General features: G+C 42.0%; 1 protein-coding gene across 3 annotated transcripts in view; it reads left to right on the top strand.

Annotated features, from left to right (window-relative positions):
* The window catches only part of LOC110200106 (lysosomal alpha-glucosidase-like), a 72587-nt gene extending 55491 nt beyond the window's left edge, over positions 1-17096 (top strand). The window contains exons 10-21 of one of the 3 annotated variants that reach the window (XM_020975240.2): positions 764-874; positions 1628-1741; positions 2378-2462; positions 2624-2741; positions 5108-5241; positions 5761-5912; positions 10014-10162; positions 10590-10731; positions 12977-13075; positions 14007-14171; positions 14900-15046; positions 16219-17096. In XM_020975240.2, coding sequence (XP_020830899.1) covers positions 764-874; positions 1628-1741; positions 2378-2462; positions 2624-2741; positions 5108-5241; positions 5761-5912; positions 10014-10162; positions 10590-10731; positions 12977-13075; positions 14007-14171; positions 14900-15046; positions 16219-16281 — 1479 coding nt within the window. In that variant the 3' untranslated portion in view covers positions 16282-17096. The remainder of the gene's footprint in view (positions 1-763; positions 875-1627; positions 1742-2377; positions 2463-2623; positions 2742-5107; positions 5242-5760; positions 5913-10013; positions 10163-10589; positions 10732-12976; positions 13076-14006; positions 14172-14899; positions 15047-16218) is intronic. The other 2 variants (XM_078152923.1, XM_078152924.1) reach the window with 2 other exon arrangements.
* The last annotated feature ends 495 nt before the right edge of the window (positions 17097-17591 follow it).

The raw sequence follows: 17591 nt of genomic DNA, 5'->3' as shown, positions 1-17591 counted from the left end.
TCCATTTCCCCTGTGATCACCTCCTTTCAAAGCTCTACCCTTCAGGCTAACTTGAGTGGTTTAGGGATTTCCCCAGCATGCTACTTTCCAAAAGGAAATATTCAATATTCCTCTTGCACCATTGGAGTTCCAGCCAAGCCTTAAATGGCTCTTGTAACAGGAAGTAAACACCAAACAAAGAACCGTGGGCCAGTCAAGGAGTTTGCTCTCATGACTCATGTTAAGTGGATTTATGGGCTGGAAACTCATATTTGATTTAAAATGGGCCATTTCTGGATTAGAATTCTCTTCTGTTTCAATCCCTTTGGGCAACTAGGGACTTTTCCTATTGCTCCACAGCATCACCCTCCACCATGTGCCTTGTGGGAGGGAGTGCTTAAACATAAAGATATCCTCATAGATGCTTAAGTAACTGCATTCTTTTTTTTTTAAAAATAAGTTTGTATTTGTATCTTTTATTCCCCCTACCTCTTCCCAGAGGGCCATACCTTTTAAAAAATAATTCAAAAAAGAAAAAGAATAACGAGAATAAAAAATGCAGTAAGGCCAATCAATGCATTGAAAAAATGCAATATCGTAGGCAATGTTTCCTACTTAATTCATTCTTCTTTTAAATCAGGGGAACTATATTCTCAAGATAAGGAGAGTTAGCCAGTGGACTCTCTAAAACTTCCAGACGGATTATAATATACCTTTTTAGGGCCAAGATTTCTGCCAGATGTTGCCCCAAATTATAACTGCTGCTTCCCAAATGTCTTTTCAGGACCCTGCCATCAGCAGCAGTCAGGCTACTGGCACTTATGCTCCTTATGATGAAGGTTTGAAAAAAGGGATCTTCATTAACAACACCCAGGGACAGCCATTGATTGGACAGGTGAGAGAAAAAGCTGCATTTGATAGGTACAGAACACTAATAACACTCAAGAGATGGTCTAGCCCCAGAATGATGGGAAACATCTGGAGCATTCTGGGCATGAGGAGGGAAACCAGTATTTTCAGTGGCATTGCTCTGTAGTCCTTTCCTTTAGACCCAGAAGGCATGAAGTGGTCACTCTCTGTCATCTCTGTTCTATTTATGTAGAGTCCTGAAGTGTGGTTCCAGTGGAAGGGAAGGGCTCAAAGACATTAAAAAGACTCCAGAAACTGGCTAAATGTTGGGGATAAAAGCTAGCTGCCTTTGATGTCAGGGTTTAACTATTAACCTTGACTAGTTTGGTGCCATTTCCTGGGAAATGATAGCAACTAATTTAACGTCCATCCTTCTTCCCCTTTCTGCTTCTGGGGTCCTAAACTTGATGGAATAAAACTTCCTAAAGGTACCCAAAGCTCTCCAGGACCAAAAGAGTATGCCCTAGCGCAAGGGTTCTTAATCTTTTTTGTGTCATGGACCCCTTGGGCAGTCTGATGAAGTCTATGGATTCCTTCTCAGAAGAAAGTTTTTAAATGCATAAAATAAAATAGAATTTCAAAGAGAACCAATTGTTTTGAAATATAGTTATCAAAATATTTAAAAAAAAAACAAGTTCATAGACTCCATCTTAAGTATCCTTGACCTAGGCTAAAGGGTAGGGGCCTGTGGGTATTTGGGAGAAGATATTTACTCTTGCTTTCCTGGGCTATGTGGTAGGTGTGGCCTGGCCTCACCGCATTTCCTGACTTCTCCAACCCAGAGACACACCAGTGGTGGCTACAGAACCTGAATGTATTCCACGCAAGAGTTCCCTTTGATGGACTCTGGATTGTAAGTTTCTTCCCTCTGTAGGGGCCTAAAGAGTCATAGGGGAGAGATTCTGATCTCTTCCCTTCCTTCCAGACACTGGTAGGCTATTAATGCTTCATCACTGTTAAACAACAGTGCTTCTGCCAGAAGAAGAGCATATCTCAAATAATTTGGAAGATTTATACCATTTCTGTTGGCCTTTGCTTGTCTAACTTGAAATCCTTCATCTAAAAATAAATGAAGAAAATCTGCTTATAATAGCTACTCTATGGCTTTGAATCTCTAGGATGTAACCAGTTTTTATAGCTTTATACTTTTTTGTACTTTTATATCCTTATGCCTTCTTGGCTGTAAGCATCTCTATGTCCGTCACTGAGCATCATTACCCAAAGAAGTAGGTCAGAGGTCAGAGTCAAAGGAGGGTACTGGAGGATCACTTAGAGAGGGAAACTAACCATATAACTAAAGCCGAGTTGCAGGAATAGACCTGGGGGCTGAGCTCTGAGGATAGAGTGTAAGATATCATCCCATTTGGGCTCTGCTATCAGAGTTTTTCTGACTAACACCATCTAATGTTGGAAGTGAATATTAAAGTCCCATCTAGGTAGCCTGGGGTACCCTTTCCCATGATTCCACAATGCTTATCTCTGTGTCTAGGACATGAATGAACCGTCTAACTTCAAGGACGGTTCAGTAGATGGTTGTACCTCTGGAGAACTGGATAACCCACCCTACACACCTGGTAAGGGTGGGTTGGGAGGGAGGGGTGTTTCTCCCTTATAAACTTCCACTCACCAGCCCAATTCCTCTTCCGTCTCTCAGACCCTTTCCAGCGCACTGCCCTTGGTTGGGTGAGAAATCTCTTGCTGGTGAACAATTTTTACTTTTCTGTTTCTCTGGCAGCGGTGGTGGAAGGATCTTTATTTGCCAAGACAATCTGTGCCTCTGCAAAGCAAAGTCTCTCCTCCCACTATAACCTTCATAACCTGTATGGGCTGATGGAGGCTAAAGCCACTGCCAGGTGAGACAAGTGTTCTGTGATGTGAGATAGTAATATAGCTGTTGGCTCTGGGGCTGTCAGTTGATTGAAATCTATTCTTTCACGTCATTGATGGTAAGTAATGTAAACTGGAAACAAGTATTCTGGAGATAGAGAGTGTAGTGGGAACTTTGGAGTTTGGGTATTTTTCCTTTAGGTTGGTTTTTAAATTTTTTTATTTTTTGGTGGTGGAGGCAGGGAGTGTTATGCTGGCAATGGAGATTAGGAAGATGTTATTATGAACTCTGTTACTCCCCCCCTTTTAATTGTCTTACACTTGGGTCTAGCATCATTATCATTATCCTTATCATCTTCATCAGTATCAATATTACATGATATTATTAAGCCTGTTATTGGCACTGAGGTGAAGACCTCTATAGGTGTTCTCTGCCCTCCATAAAAATTTACAAGTGGAAAGATCTTTAGAGACCATTTAATTTTTTAATCTTTTACTGTTTCATGTAACCCTTATTGAACGGATGAATGAAAAATCATTTATTAAGTATTTGCTATTTGCCAGATACTGTGCTAAGTCCTAGGCATACAAACACAAAAGTGAAATAGCCTTTTTTTTCTCAAGGAGCTTAGAGTCTAATGAGGGAGGCAATACGTAGTATCGTGGCTCCTAAAATGAGATAATATTTGTAAAGTGCTTTGCTAACCTTCAAGCACTCTGTAAATGCTAGCTATCATCATCATTATTATTAGAGAAGAGTGTTTTGGTCTAGGAAGTCTCAGAGATTGGGGGTGAACCAGTAAGAATGCCAATTGAAATCCCCTTTCCAGAAGCAATGGTGGTGTTGATTTTGTTCTAGTTCTTTAAGAAGAGGTAGAAAGAGGGGGGGAAGGGTAGAGGGTGACTGGAATGAACAAGCAGGGTCCCATGGAGTTCAGAGCTGAGTGGATTAGCTGCCCCAGGGCATGGTCTCTGGAGGAGTGATTTGTGAGGTGGAAAGAACATGAGTAAGGTAGGAAAGGTGTCCTGGGTGCTAATGGCCCCTGGGAGCTTAGAGACCATTGCATCTAATCCCTTCATTTAACAGATGAGGAAATTGAGAGGTTAAGTGACTTGCCAGTTTCACCCAGCTTGTAAGTAACTAAGGCAGCATTTGAACCCAGGGCTCTCTGACTCAAAGTCCAGTGCCCTATTCAATATACTTTTTTTCCTTTTTATTTCAAACTCTGAACTGGGAAATTGGTCAGAACAGTACTTCTCCACTTGTGGGTACCCACAATTTGTAGTGATATTATAACAGTGGGAAACCTGTGGGTTAAATGACTTGCCCAGCCAGGGTCACACAGCTAGTAAGTGTCAAGCGTCTGAGGCCAGATTTGAACTCAGGTCTTTCTGACTCCAAGGCCGGAGCTCCATCCACTGTGCCACTGAGCTGCCCCCAGGTGTGGCCTTTTGACTGGGGATTTGTTCTGTGAAGTTTGGATTCAGTCAAAGGGCCGTACCCGAGGACCTAGAGGGCCACATGTGGCCTGGAGGCCACAGGTTTCCCAGCCATGTCCAAGGCAATAGCCTGCTTGTTCTCACCTTCTCCTGAGGCATCCCAAGGTTGCTTACAGTAGAGACTAGAGTTATGCTGTAGACAGCCTCCCTCGGTGATGATGTGTCTCCTAACCATTATTCACATGTGCTGTCCTAGCCAGTGCTGTTGCCATCTGCTGCAGAGTGTCTCTGACCCAGAGACTCCATCCCTGCCTTCCACATAGTCTTCCCCACATACCCAGGAGAGTTCTTTCTGATCTAACCAATGCAGGCTAGCTTTTTTGATAAAATCTACTCCCATTCTTGCTATAAAATAACTAGTACACAGCTTATTTCCACCTAATCATTTCATTTCTTATGTTTACCCAGGGACCACTTCTTTAAGAAAAAGGACCTATATGCTTTGGGAGGAGAGAGGTGTTCATAGGGAGCAAAGCTACAATGTTTTCCTAAAAGGCATCATTCCTTAGAATTCTTTTTATTTTCTGCAAGAGGCCTTTCCCAATCCCTACCACCAGTCTTAATGCTAGTGCTTTCTCTATGGGATTATCTCTAATTTATCTATCTATCTATGTATCTTGCTTGTACATAGCTGTTTACATGTTGTCTCCCCCAGTAGATTGTGAGCTTTTGGCGGGTATGGACTGATTTTTCCTTTCTTTCTATTTCTCACACTTAGCACAGTGCCTGGCACAGAGTAGGTACATGTTGAATTGAGTCATCTTTATGACCGAGGGGCTGAACAGTGTGGCAGGGTTTAGGTTTAGTAACAGGTTGATGCCTCCTGTTTTTCTCCAGTCCCTGAGATTTCTGAGTATATTGGCTTGTGGACTGGATCGTTCTTGTCTTTCAGTGCCTTGATTGCTATCCGTGGAAAGCGCCCATTTATCATTTCCCGATCCACCTTTCCCAGTCAAGGCCGCTACTCTGGGCACTGGCTGGGGGACAATAGGAGTGAGTGGAAGGACATGTACTGGTCAATCCCAGGTAAGACTCAATCAAGAGTCTATCCAGCCACCTCCAGAGCCCTTGAGCTTCAGGCCTCTTCCAGCCCTGACATTCTATGTTTTACATAACGTTCCCCAGAACAACCAAAAGTACCACACCCAATTCTCATTACAGCAGGAGGGAGAGGAGTTCCTATGTCTGTGACCTGCTCTTGGAAATCACCTCGATTTTCTCCTTTCTGTAATATCCAAGCAGCTGTTTCTTTGTGACTGATACATACCAAGGGCTTCTCATTCCTTTGTACTTGCTGCTCCGGAGAAGAGGAGAAGCTAGCTTTGTATTCTGTTTTACTGAAGAGGAAAATGAGACCCAGAAAGGAGCAGTGATTTGCTCTGAATTGTACAGTAAGACAGAGGCGGGATTCAAACCTTGTGTTTTCTGAGTCCCAAACAGTTAAGGTCCTCCTATTTTTTCCTCTTGTCACCTAAGTCTTACACAAATACTAGTTTTGTTTTCATTAGTGTTGACTATGGGTTATCTCATTCTATCCATTCCCAGGTCTGCTAAACTTCAATCTCTTTGGGATTCCCCTAGTTGGGGCCGATATCTGTGGGTTTTCAGGGTCTACAACTGAGGAACTGTGTACTCGGTGGATGCAGCTCGGAGCCTTTTATCCTTTTGCCCGAAACCACAACACCAAAGATGTCAAGGTGACTCGGGGAAGAGCTCAGCATTGATAAGATAGCATTTCAAGGGGAATGCTTGAATGGCTCTTTCTAATACCTCACACCCTCTCAATCAATCAGTAATCAAAAAGCATTTATTGAGCCACTACTAGTCAATCAGCAAGCATTTATTAAGTGCCTACTATGTGCTAGGTATTGGGTACACAAAGATAAAAATGAAAATAGTCCCTTCCCTCAAGGAATTTATGGTCTGTCCAAGGAAGACAATAAGTTCAAATGTAGGGTGTAGATAAGATATAAGCAAAATAAGTACAGTGTTATTTTTGAGGGGAAACAGGTAGGATATAATATAATAAACAGGTAAGATATAATTAAAATAGATACAAGGTGATTCGAAGGGGAGTCACTGAAGGAATCAAGCAAGACTTAATGTAGAAGGATGCTCTTGAACAGAGGTTTGAAGGAAATGGAAGGAAAGAAGGGATTCTAAGAAGAAGAGATGAGGAGAGAGTGAGAGAGTGTCAGAGTATATTCCTGGCATGGGGGAGAGCCCATGGAATAGAGACAGGAGATGGAATGCCATGTTTGGGGAAGAGCAAAAAGCCCATTTTTGCAGGTCTGTAGAGAGTGGGAAGGGGAGTAACGTGACAAAGTTGGAAAGGGATATTGGAGCCAGGTTATGAAGGATTTCAAAAGACGACTAGTGGAGATTATACTTGATACTAGAAGCAATAGGGAGCCACAGGAACTCACTGAGTAGGGCAGTGACATAGTGAGGCATGCCCTTCAGGGGAAAAAAAAAATCACTTTGGTAGCTGTGAGAGTGGATTGTAAGAGGAGAGAGACTTGAGGCAAGGCATCTAATTGGAAGGCTTTGCAATAGTTCAGCTGAAAGGTGAAGAGAGCCTGAACTATAGTATGTGTAGAGAGAAGGGGAGTAATATGAGAGGTACTGTAGAAGTAGAAGTGACAAGATTTGGTGTGGCATTTTAAAAGTTTGAGAGACGTAGTTTCTGGGCAATTTAATCATTTTATTAATAATACCAGCATGTTTACTGATAAAAGGATGGTCATTTGGCCATCTCTCTTAGACCAAAGACTCCTCATGGTGTTGGGCTCACAGTTTATATGCCCTTGGAAGAGTAGTTGTTACTGAGGGTGGCAATCAGTTCTGATTGGGTAACAGTTAATGAGAGAATGAATATTCCAATGAGAATCTGGGCTATATTACAGTGAGGGTCTTGGGTTACATGGCTTGGATCACCCAAGTCTTGTCAAAAAGACTTATAAATTTCCATATCACCTGTCTGACAAAAGGGAGGATCTAGATTTTCCCTGACCTGTCTGAGCAAACACAGTGAGCAGGAATGCACCCATTAGCCTAAATCCAGAATTTCTTTTACTGCCTGATTAGATCTTCGCCATCCTGGCTGGGTAAGTCTTGAAGAGAGATTTCCCACAGTGGTTGATTTCTGGATGAAGAAATACAAAAGGGGAAAAACCTTGGTTCTGATTGAATAATTAGTTATTAATATAAAAGAGAAATAACCATTTCTCACATTGACAACTGGTTAGATTATGAATGGGAGTGAGAACAAAGAATTGAGGAAGACACAGAAGGGGCAAATGTAGGTGACTAGAAGGATGGTGGCATCTTTGATGGAAACAAGAGAATTTGAAAGAAGGGGTGGGTTTGGTGGGGAAAGATAAGAAGTTCAAATTTGGATATGTTGAGGGTTTTTTTGTTGTTGTTGTTTTATTTTTGGTGTGAGGCAATCGGGGTTAAGTGACTTGCCCAGGGTCACACAGCTAGTTAAGTGTCAAGTGTCTGAGGTCAGATTTGAACTCAGGTCCTCTTGACTCCAAGGCTGGAGCTTTATCCACTGCACCATCCAGCTGCCCAGAAATATGTTGAGTTTGTGAGATGTCTGTGTGACGTGTTTGAAACATCCAGTAGATAAAAGTTGATATAGGTCTGGAGTTTAGGAGAGAAAATAAGACTAGAAATATATAGTATCTGGAGGTCATTAGAATAAAGATCATACTTAAGCCCATGTCAGCACCAAGAGAGCATGGAGCAGGAGAAGAGGGCTCAGGACAAGAGCTCTCTGATAAACCCACAGTTAGGGGATTTGTGGTGGATAATAAACCAACAAGGGAGGCTGAGAAAGAGCAGTTAGACAGGTGGGAGATGAGAATGCAGAGAGGGAAGAGCATCCAGGAGAAGTGTGTGGTCAACAGGGCCCCGTGTCAAATCCTGAAGAAAGGTCAAGAAGGATAAACATTGGGAAGAGGCAAGCATATTTGGCAATGAAGAACTCACAGGTGAAGGTGGAAGGTCATTTGATTTATGAAGTCATAAGGCCGATTGTCAAAGAGAAAGGAGAGGAAATAAAGTCAATGAACATAGAGCAAAACAAAAGAAAGGACATAAACATTTATTAAGCACCTACTATTTGCCAGGCACTGTGCTCTGCACTTTATAAATATCATCTCATGATCCTCACAACAACACTGGGAGGAGATAGGTGCTATTGTTATCCCCATTTTACAGTTGAGGAAACTAAGGCAGACAGAGGTTAAGTAACTTGTTCAGATTCATACAACTAAAACATATCTAAGGCTGGATTTGAACTCAGATCTTCCTGACTGCAGGCCCAGCTCTCTATCCATCGTACCACCTAGTTACCTCTAAGCAAAATAACAAAAAAGTCAGGGAGACTGAACTAGATTTTTTTTTCCCTGAATTTTTGAGTCCCTTGACCTTCTTAATTGAGGCCAGAGTTGTCCCCATGTCTTCTGGTTTCTGTCCTCATTACTGAATCAGATGAGAATGTACGTGACACTCCTTGTGTGGCAATTTTGTGCCCAGTCCTATAGGAGGCACCTTAGAAGTAGAAACAGAAGAAGTGGAAGGCACAGGAACAGTGGATGTAAACATAGGGAAAAGGCCAAAGAAGCAAGTAATACTTTGAGTACCAGGGCTAGGGTGATCAGTAGGCAGAGGAGGTACAATTTCAGGGACACAAAGAAAGTTTCCACTCCATAATATCCATGCCAGCTTGCGGTTACCTGAAAACTCTACTGTTACTGATTCATTCCTTTCCCTTGGGGCTTTGTTCTCTTTTTAAATGGAAACTCTCCTGGAAAAGGAGATACATTTAGTCTTACTAATCATTCCATGGTAAGCTTTTAGATCCTTCCCCTAATTCATTTCCACTTTGTTGCAGAGTGAGGATGGGTGGGCAAAGGACACGATACCTGAAAGGTAAATGGACTGGTTTTGGAGGCACTATCTTTTGCTTTAAAATTGTGGCTAGCTTTTACCCTGTTGAATATATAGGTGCACAGGGGAAGTGACATAGAGGAAGGCAGAGTTGGACAGGACTGTTAGGGTGGACTTCCTGGAGGAGGTGAGTTTTGAGCTGGGTTTTGAATAGACAGCATGGAGTAGTGAATGAAATATGCAGGCAGGAAGACCTGTTTTCAAATCCTCCCTCAGTCAATTACTAAACTTTGTTAGCCCTTCGTTTCCTTTTCTATAAGATGAGAATTTGGACTTAATGGCCTCGAAGGTCCTTTCCAACTTGAATTTGTTCCCGTGGTTTTATGGCATGCCCACTCCTATCCAGATATACTGAGAGTCAAGGGTAGGTCTCTGCTGGCTGTGGTCCACAGCTTCTGCCCCATCTGATGCCTACACATAGGTACTGATATCTCCAGATACCACCTCACTCTACCATGTGGCCTGATGGAGAGGAGTGGGGGTAGGAGAATGGCAGGTACAAAGGAAGAAAAATTTTTGAACCATCTTAATTCTCTTGATTGAGGCCAGAACTGCCCCTGGATCTGTTGGTGTCTTTGCCTCTTCCAGCATCATCCAGGGCATGTATGACCTTCCCTGAGTGTCTGTTGTGGGCCCAGTGAGATAGCAAAGTGGGAATGCCCACGTCATTTGTGGGGTGTGGCAAGAGGATTGGCCTGAGCAGAGAGTTTATGTCACAGATCAATGAAAGAAGGAAGGAATGGTTGGGTTGAAACCCAGAAATTTAACTGTGTACTTCTGAGTGGGGGCAGTGCTGCTGAACTGGCTTTCCACCTCTCTGTTTGCTTCTCTTTCTTCAGGCCCAGGATCCAGTTGTATTCAGCCCTCCAGCTCGAACGGCAATGAAGGAAGCACTTATGACCCGATATGCTCTGCTGCCCTACCTCTATACCCTCTTTCACCATGCCCACCGCAGGGGAGACACCGTGGCCAGGCCCCTCTTCTTTGAGTGAGGATAGGGCTAAGATGCACAGAGATAGTGTGCTTGTGGCTTATGGTCTCTGGGGACTTTCAGGGGACTTAAATGGGTTAGAGTTGGGGAGGAATACTATTGTTTACAGATAATAGGAGCCTGTACTTGACAGGAACTAGTAGGGGGGAGAGGACAGCAGGGCAGCCGAGGTATGAAAATCATCCTTGCAAGAGTATATACATAGTGTGTATGCGTAACCTATATATATATATAAGACACATATGCATATGTGTGTGTGTGTGTGTATATATATATATATATATATATATATATATATATATATTTATGTATGCATAGAAATATCTATATATATATTTATGTATGCATAGAAATATCTATATAAATATTCTATGTTCATATAAATAAATAATATGGTATATGGGGGGCATGACTTTTCCTTCAGATTCCCACAAGACAGAAACACCTATGCCCTGGATCAGCAGTTCTTATGGGGGCGAAATCTCTTGGTGACCCCTGTACTGGAGCCAAGTGCAGATGCAGTGATTGGCTACTTCCCCAGTGGGGTGTGGTATGACTATTATACGGTAAGTAGCAGGGTTAGATGGTCATGGCTGAAATAGAAAGGCTTGGGTAGGGATGGGGATTTAAAAATTCGGCCAAAGGCTAGCTGGCCAGCCAGGCTGGTGTGTAAATGGAACTTCTTCTACAAGCCCAGGACAGTCAGAAGCCTCTTTCTTCCTCAGGCATCCATCAGGAAGGACAGTAGACTTATGAATAAGAGGATAAAATGAAAGTTTGGTATCCTTCTTTCCTGAATGGTCTCACTTGCTTTCTCTGGTAGAGAGGGTCTCAAACCAACATGATGGAGTATCATACAAATGTTTCATAATTGTCACAAAATGGCAGATGGGCTCACTTACAGTGATATTTGCTATCACTTTATAGTCTATGTGAGTTTATAAAGCCATCCCTGGAGAGGCTGATTATTTCCTCCTAAGATTCTATGCCTAAAGTTTGTTATTCATTCATTCATTCATTCATTCATTCATTTGCCTTCAACTTGAATACCTACAATGAGAGTGTATCTTGGGCTGTAACAATGCGGGTAAGCTGCCTAGATGTTTTCCAGGCAAGGAAACTGAGTAGAGGAATGATACACTCAGTTGTGCTTTTTTTTTTAAATATAAAGTATATTTCCTATTAAAATAAAAGTAAATACTTAGCTTTTCACTAATTACTAATATTTACATAATTTTAAAACAACATTTAATATGACGATATAAGCACATGTAAATAATTTGCTACAGTGTGGTACTTTGCTAAACTTCAGTTGTTTTCCTTATTTTGCCTTTGTTAATATTAGTAATAACTAACATTATATGGAGCATTAAGGTTTGCAAAGTGCTTTGTGTAGATTATCTTGCTTGATCTCATAACAACAATGTGAGATAGGGGCTATTGTCTCCATTTTATAGATTTGGAAACTGAGGGTGAAAGAAGTTAAGTGACTTGCTTAGGGTCACATAGCTAGGAGGTGTCTGAGGTAGGATTCAAACACAAGTCTTCCTAAAGATTCACTGTACTTGGGTACAGTACTCCATCCCCTACACCACCTAGCTCTCTTTTTAAGAAGCGGCCTTTGCTCACTTATGTGTTGGTTACTGAACAACTTCAACAATGATGAATTAAGAGCCTATCATGTAGAACAGGATGCTAGGCCATGGGGGGAGATAGGGAGATTAAATAAGACGTAGTCCCTGCCCACAATATGGTAGGGAGATACAATGCATATGCAAATAACTGTGTTGGAAAACAGTACATGGTGAAGTACATGAAAAAGATACAAAACAAGTGCAATTCTTAGGTTGCAGGAAGGAAGGAGGATTGTTATTCACTGGGAAGATTAGGGAGGAAATAGCACTTGATCTGTTACTTGAAAGACTTTCAATAGAGGAAGTCAACTGGAAGTAGGGATGAAAGGCATTCCAAGCATAAATAATGACATGGGCAAAAGAACAGAGATGGGATAATGCTGGCTTTAACTAGAGTGTAGCTCAAATGGAGAGGAGTCATGAAATAAGACTGGAAAGGTAGAGTTGCAAAAGGCCTGGTGATAGCCTTGAATGCCAGGCTAAAGAATTTTTATTTTTACTTGATAGGCAATAGATAACCACTGAAGCATATGGAGCACAGGAGTAATATGATTGTGTCTGACTAAAATAAGATTAATCTGGCAGCTGTTAGAGGAATGAGTTTGGATGGGGGAGAATGCAGAACCAAAACAGAACGGTTTCTAAACAGTTATAAAGTGGTTTCCTCATATAACCACATATACAGATTCTGCTTTCCAAACATGTATTTGTGGTCACAGATGAGAGACAGACAGACCAACAGAGATAGGGGGGAGAGAGAGAGTGAGACAGAGAGATAGAAGAGTAGAGAGAGAGAGACAGAGAGAGAGACAGAATGATAGAGGAGAGTGAATGAGAGAGAGAATGAGAAAGAGAGAGAGAGAGAAAGAAAAAGAAAGAGACAGAGGCAGAGAGAGAAAGAGAGAGACTGAGAGACAGACAGAAAAGTGGAGACAGACAGAGAGAGAATGAGAGAGAATGAGAAAGAGAAAGAGAGACAGAGACAGAGAGAGAATGAAACAGAATGAGACACAGAGAGAGCATAAGAGAAAGAGAGAGAGAATGAGAGAGAAAGACAGAGAGAGAGAAAGAGACAGAGACACAGAGACAGAGAGAGAGAGAAACCTATGAGAGATCCCTTTTGAAAAACTCCCATTTCTTATATTTCAAGGAGCTATTTCTGCTTGTATCCACTCAGGGCTCATCTCTGCAAAGCCAAGGAGAAAAAGTGAAGTTGGCAGCTCCTCTTAACCATATAAATGTACACATTCGTGAAGGTGCTGTTCTCCCTACCCAGGTAGGATTCTGGTACCTTGGAGAAATCCTAAGATTCTCTTCCCTGCCTCCCTGCCGTCATCCCTCCAGAGTTGTTGGGTACCTGTGGGATAGAGGTTCCCTAATCATCAATCCTAGAGGTGACAGGAATGTGACAATTTTGTCCGTTTTCTTGCTTTGAGCTGTCCTGGTCAGATGAAAATATCTATTCCATTTAAAAATCTTGGGAAGCAGATTCCATGACTTCCACTGGTCATTTTACTATCTCTTGCAGTCAAGAAATTCTTCCTTATTTCTAGCTTGTATCATTCGTGCTTTAAATACATTTCCTCTCCTCTTCTGTACTCAGTAGAAATGAAAATACCTGGCCCTTTCCTGTTATAAGAGCATTACATCAATTTTCAGACTCATCAACCTTTCCCTTTTATACGCAGATTCCTTAATCTTGTCTCATAGGTGTTAGCCCTTCTGTGGCCTTCCATATCAGAGTCAGAGAACTTTATACCTTATGAAATAAATTTACAGGTTATCAAAACCAGGGACGTCAAACACTTGAGCCACAACGTTCCCAAGAGCTGGCCAAACCAGATTAAAATGTAATTGGAAAAGATTTAACAAAATAAATAAAAATTCAATAAAACATAAATACAATTACATTAAAAAACTAAGTTATGTGGTCTGTAGAGGTCCTTGTGGACAGCTTGGTGACCTCTGTTTCTATTTGAATCAAGTCCACTCCCCTCATTTTATGGATGAGGATCATGAAGGTCAGAAAGGTTAAGTTACTCACCTAATGTCACACAGGCAGTAAGTGACAGAGACATTATCATTAGCCTCTTCAATTCTCAGCTCCTGTATGAACAAGCTTACCTTAATTCTCATCCATGCCCTGAGAACAAAGGGAACCCAGCACGTATCCACTAGGTTGATTTCCCCACCTTTGTCAATCTCAGAAACCAGACACGACCAGTTGGATGAGCGGTGGAAACCCCTTGCTTCTGGTGGCTGCTCTGTCCCAGGAGGGCATGGCTGTGGGGGACCTCTTCTGGGATGACGGGCAGAGCCTGGATACCTTGGAGAGAGGCAACTATTCCTATGTGGTGTTTAATGTCTCACAGGTAGTGTAAAATTGAATCACTTTTAAAGTACCTACTGTATGGCTGGTAGAAGACAGTCCTTGTGCTGAAAATACTGATTATCTAGAATAATAGACAAGTCTGTTGTTATGTGTAGTTTGGACAATAAGAATTGGGAGAAGGGAAAGGGAAAAGAAAGAAAAGGGAGATTTTATTAAGCAGGCAAGACTTGAATCAACCAATCAATTAATAATACACATTTATTAAGTGCCTATGATGTGCCTGATACTGTGAAAATACAAAAATACAAAGACAAAAATGAAACTGCTCCACATAAGGAGCTCACATTCTATATTGGGAAACAACATGTATGTGTGTGTTTGTGTACAAAATAAATATATAGTAAATCTATTTAAAAAATACAAGGTAATTCAGGAAGAAAGGAGGCCCTTGCAACTGCATGATCAGGGAAGGCCTTCATGAGGTGGCATTTATGCTCAGCTTCTTAATTAATTATAGGATATGGATTGGAGGAGGAGAGAATAAGGTATATTGGGTTGGGAAAACATCCTGATTAAAAGCTCCAAGCAAAGGTCCTAGCCGCAGATCTAACTAATATCTTTGGACACTCAGGAATCATCATCCCTAGAGAAAGCTTTGTCAATCCAGGGCAGGGAAAGGGGTAAAAAAGAGAAGGTCACACTCTCCAACATGAGAAAGAGAGCTCTGTGGCATGGTTATTTCAATGTCCAGCCGTGTCTCGTTCACAGAATGTTTTCACATCCTCGGTTCTTCACTATAATTTGGAAGCTATTTACATCACTGTGGATGGACTGACAGTTTATGGTGTGCAGAAACAGCCTCAGGTGGTCACTGCCAATGGCCAAGAAATCCCCTTCTCCTACCTGGAGAGCCAGGTAAGATCTATTTCTTGACTCATCTCTAATTTCCTTCTCTTATAGTCCTGTCAGTTCTCATCCCTAGCTTCCACTGTCCCTCTAACCCTTGTGCCCCTTCCTCCCTTTATCCTGCTGTGATCTTGGGCACACATATTTCCAAATGACCTGCAGAAGTCCTACTTCTTGATCACCTAACAAACTCTTTCTGGGCTGCAACAACTGTTACATGATCTGGAGCTTCTTCTTCCCTGGCTTTTTTTTCCCCTTCAAAAGGATCAGCTGTCATTCTGTTTAGGGAATTGCACCATATTTCTGGTCTTAAAACTTGGTGCTGCAAAGAGCATTGATTCCGTCATTCAGCATGCATTTATTATCTACTATGTGCAAGGTGCTGGGGATACAGACACAAAAATTGTATTCTGCATAGATCATATATGTAAATGGTTGTTTTCATTAGATTGAAAGCTCCTTGGGGTGAAGGACTGTTTTTGCCTTTCTTTGTCTCCCTGTCACTTAGCATAGTTCTGGCACATATTAATCACTTAATAAATGTTTCTTGACTTGATACAAAAATGAAATAGTCGCTGCCTTCAGGAGCCAGAATATATTGGAAGAAATAACATTTATACATGTAATACAAAATATGTGCAAAATAAATGTTCCTGATGTTTTCTCTGGCCGTTCCCCCATCCCTGGAATGCTTTCCCTCCTCTGTTCTGACTACTGACCTTCCTGGTTTCCTATAAATCCCAACTACCTACCTTCTACAGGAAGCCTTTACCAATCCCTCTTAATTCCAGTGCTTTCCTTTGTTAATTATTTCCTATTTATGTATGTATGTTGCCTCCTCCATTAGATTGTAAGCTCCTTGGGGGCAAGGACTGTCTTTTGACTCTTTTTGTATCCCTAGCACTTAGCACAGTGCCTGACACATAGTAATTGCTTAATAAGTGTTTATTGATTGATAGAAAGTAGCCAAGTGCCATCTCCCAGCTCCATTTCTTGGTGCCTTTTGATACCCTGTATCCTCCACAGATCCCCTGTTGGGTAGCTGATATTACTCAACGAGACCACAGAGCACCATAGCTTACTGTTGTATCAGTCATACCTGGCCATGGCGCCAGGGGATGGCCAAAAAGGAGACTTACTAGGAAGTGTGACTCACTGAAATGAACTCTCCTATCCCATAGGTTCTCAGCATGAGTGGCCTTAATTTGAACCTCAGCCGGTCCTTCTCCATCAAATGGATTTGAAATCCCAGAACTTGTGCCTAGGACTAGGGAAGACTGCCAGTCCTTGCTTACTACTACGTCCCTAAGTGCAAATGTATGTGTAGATGTGTGTGTTTGTATGTGTGTGTAACAAAAGAGCCTAACATGGAGATGAAAGACATCTTCCATGCATCACATTATACAGCTGCTGGAAGGTCTCCCTGTCTGTAGCAGCTCAGGAATAATCCTCCCTTTCCAAACCAGACAGCAGACGCTGCAACTGTCCCAACAGCAGTTAAAGGCTTTAAATTCCCCAAGACCCTTCCTCTCCTCATGACCCAGAACTGTGATTATGTCAGATCACACACTTGGGATGGGTTCCCTATAGGACCCCAGCCAGGGTTTTCCATTTCAAAACTTGTCTGCACTTTACCCACAGGCATAGATCCCTCCCTGCAACCAGGTGGGGAGTGTATGCTATTCATTTGACCTCAGAAATGCTATTCTTTCCTGATGCTGAGATTTGATGGAAAGATGGTCTTTCATGGGGGGGAAAATCTGATTCTAGTGATTTTTGACTAGGTTCCACAGACTATTCCCCAGCAGTGCCTGTATATATCCCCTACAGAAGATGCCCCTTCCTCCTGGTGGGTGGGCTTGTCATTGGTCTGGGGTGGGGTTTATCATTGTCAGACTGTGCAACCTTGGAAAGGTTGGGGAGCACAGAGAGAAGCATGGGGTCAGGAATTCTCACATGGTCTGAAATATACTGTAAATATACTTGTGTGATTCTTTTGATTGTTCACTGTAAAAAATTAATAAATAAAGCCCATGAAGGGGTATTCGTGGCTCAGGCACTTGAGGTCTGTTTTCTTTGGCTTCAGGTACTCTACATTGGTGATGGGGGTTGTAGTTATAATAAACAACTTTTGGGGACTCTGTATTTGATAAGTCCCTTCTACTAGCTCTAAATTCTCAGATCCTAGGATGTGCCTTCTAGAGCGTCAGGGTAGAGGCTCTCCTCTCCTTTTCCTCTTCATCAGGATACCAGCCTGAGGACTTCTTTGAAAAGAAAGCCAAGGGGCAGCTAGGTGGTACAGTGGTTACAGTCAGGAGAACCTGAGTTCAAATCTGGCCTCAGACCAAACACTTGACACTTACTAGCTGTGTGACCCTGGGCAAGTCACTTAACCCCAATTGCCTAAAAAAAAAAAGCCAAGATGATAATAGCATTCTGAGCTGTAAGGGATTATAGAGATTATCTCTTTCAAGGTTGTTGGGTTTTTTTGTATTTATTTTTAACACTTAAAATTTTTTTTTGATGAGTTTTCTTCCTCCTTCCCATCCCTCTC

Source organism: Phascolarctos cinereus, unplaced genomic scaffold (assembly GCF_003287225.1).
Source record: "Phascolarctos cinereus isolate Bilbo 61053 unplaced genomic scaffold, phaCin_HiC Scaffold_4;HRSCAF=312, whole genome shotgun sequence".
Classification (NCBI taxonomy): domain Eukaryota; kingdom Metazoa; phylum Chordata; class Mammalia; order Diprotodontia; family Phascolarctidae; genus Phascolarctos; species Phascolarctos cinereus.
The sequence above is the reverse complement of the archived record's forward strand: the minus strand, read 5'-3'. Positions and strand labels throughout refer to the sequence as shown.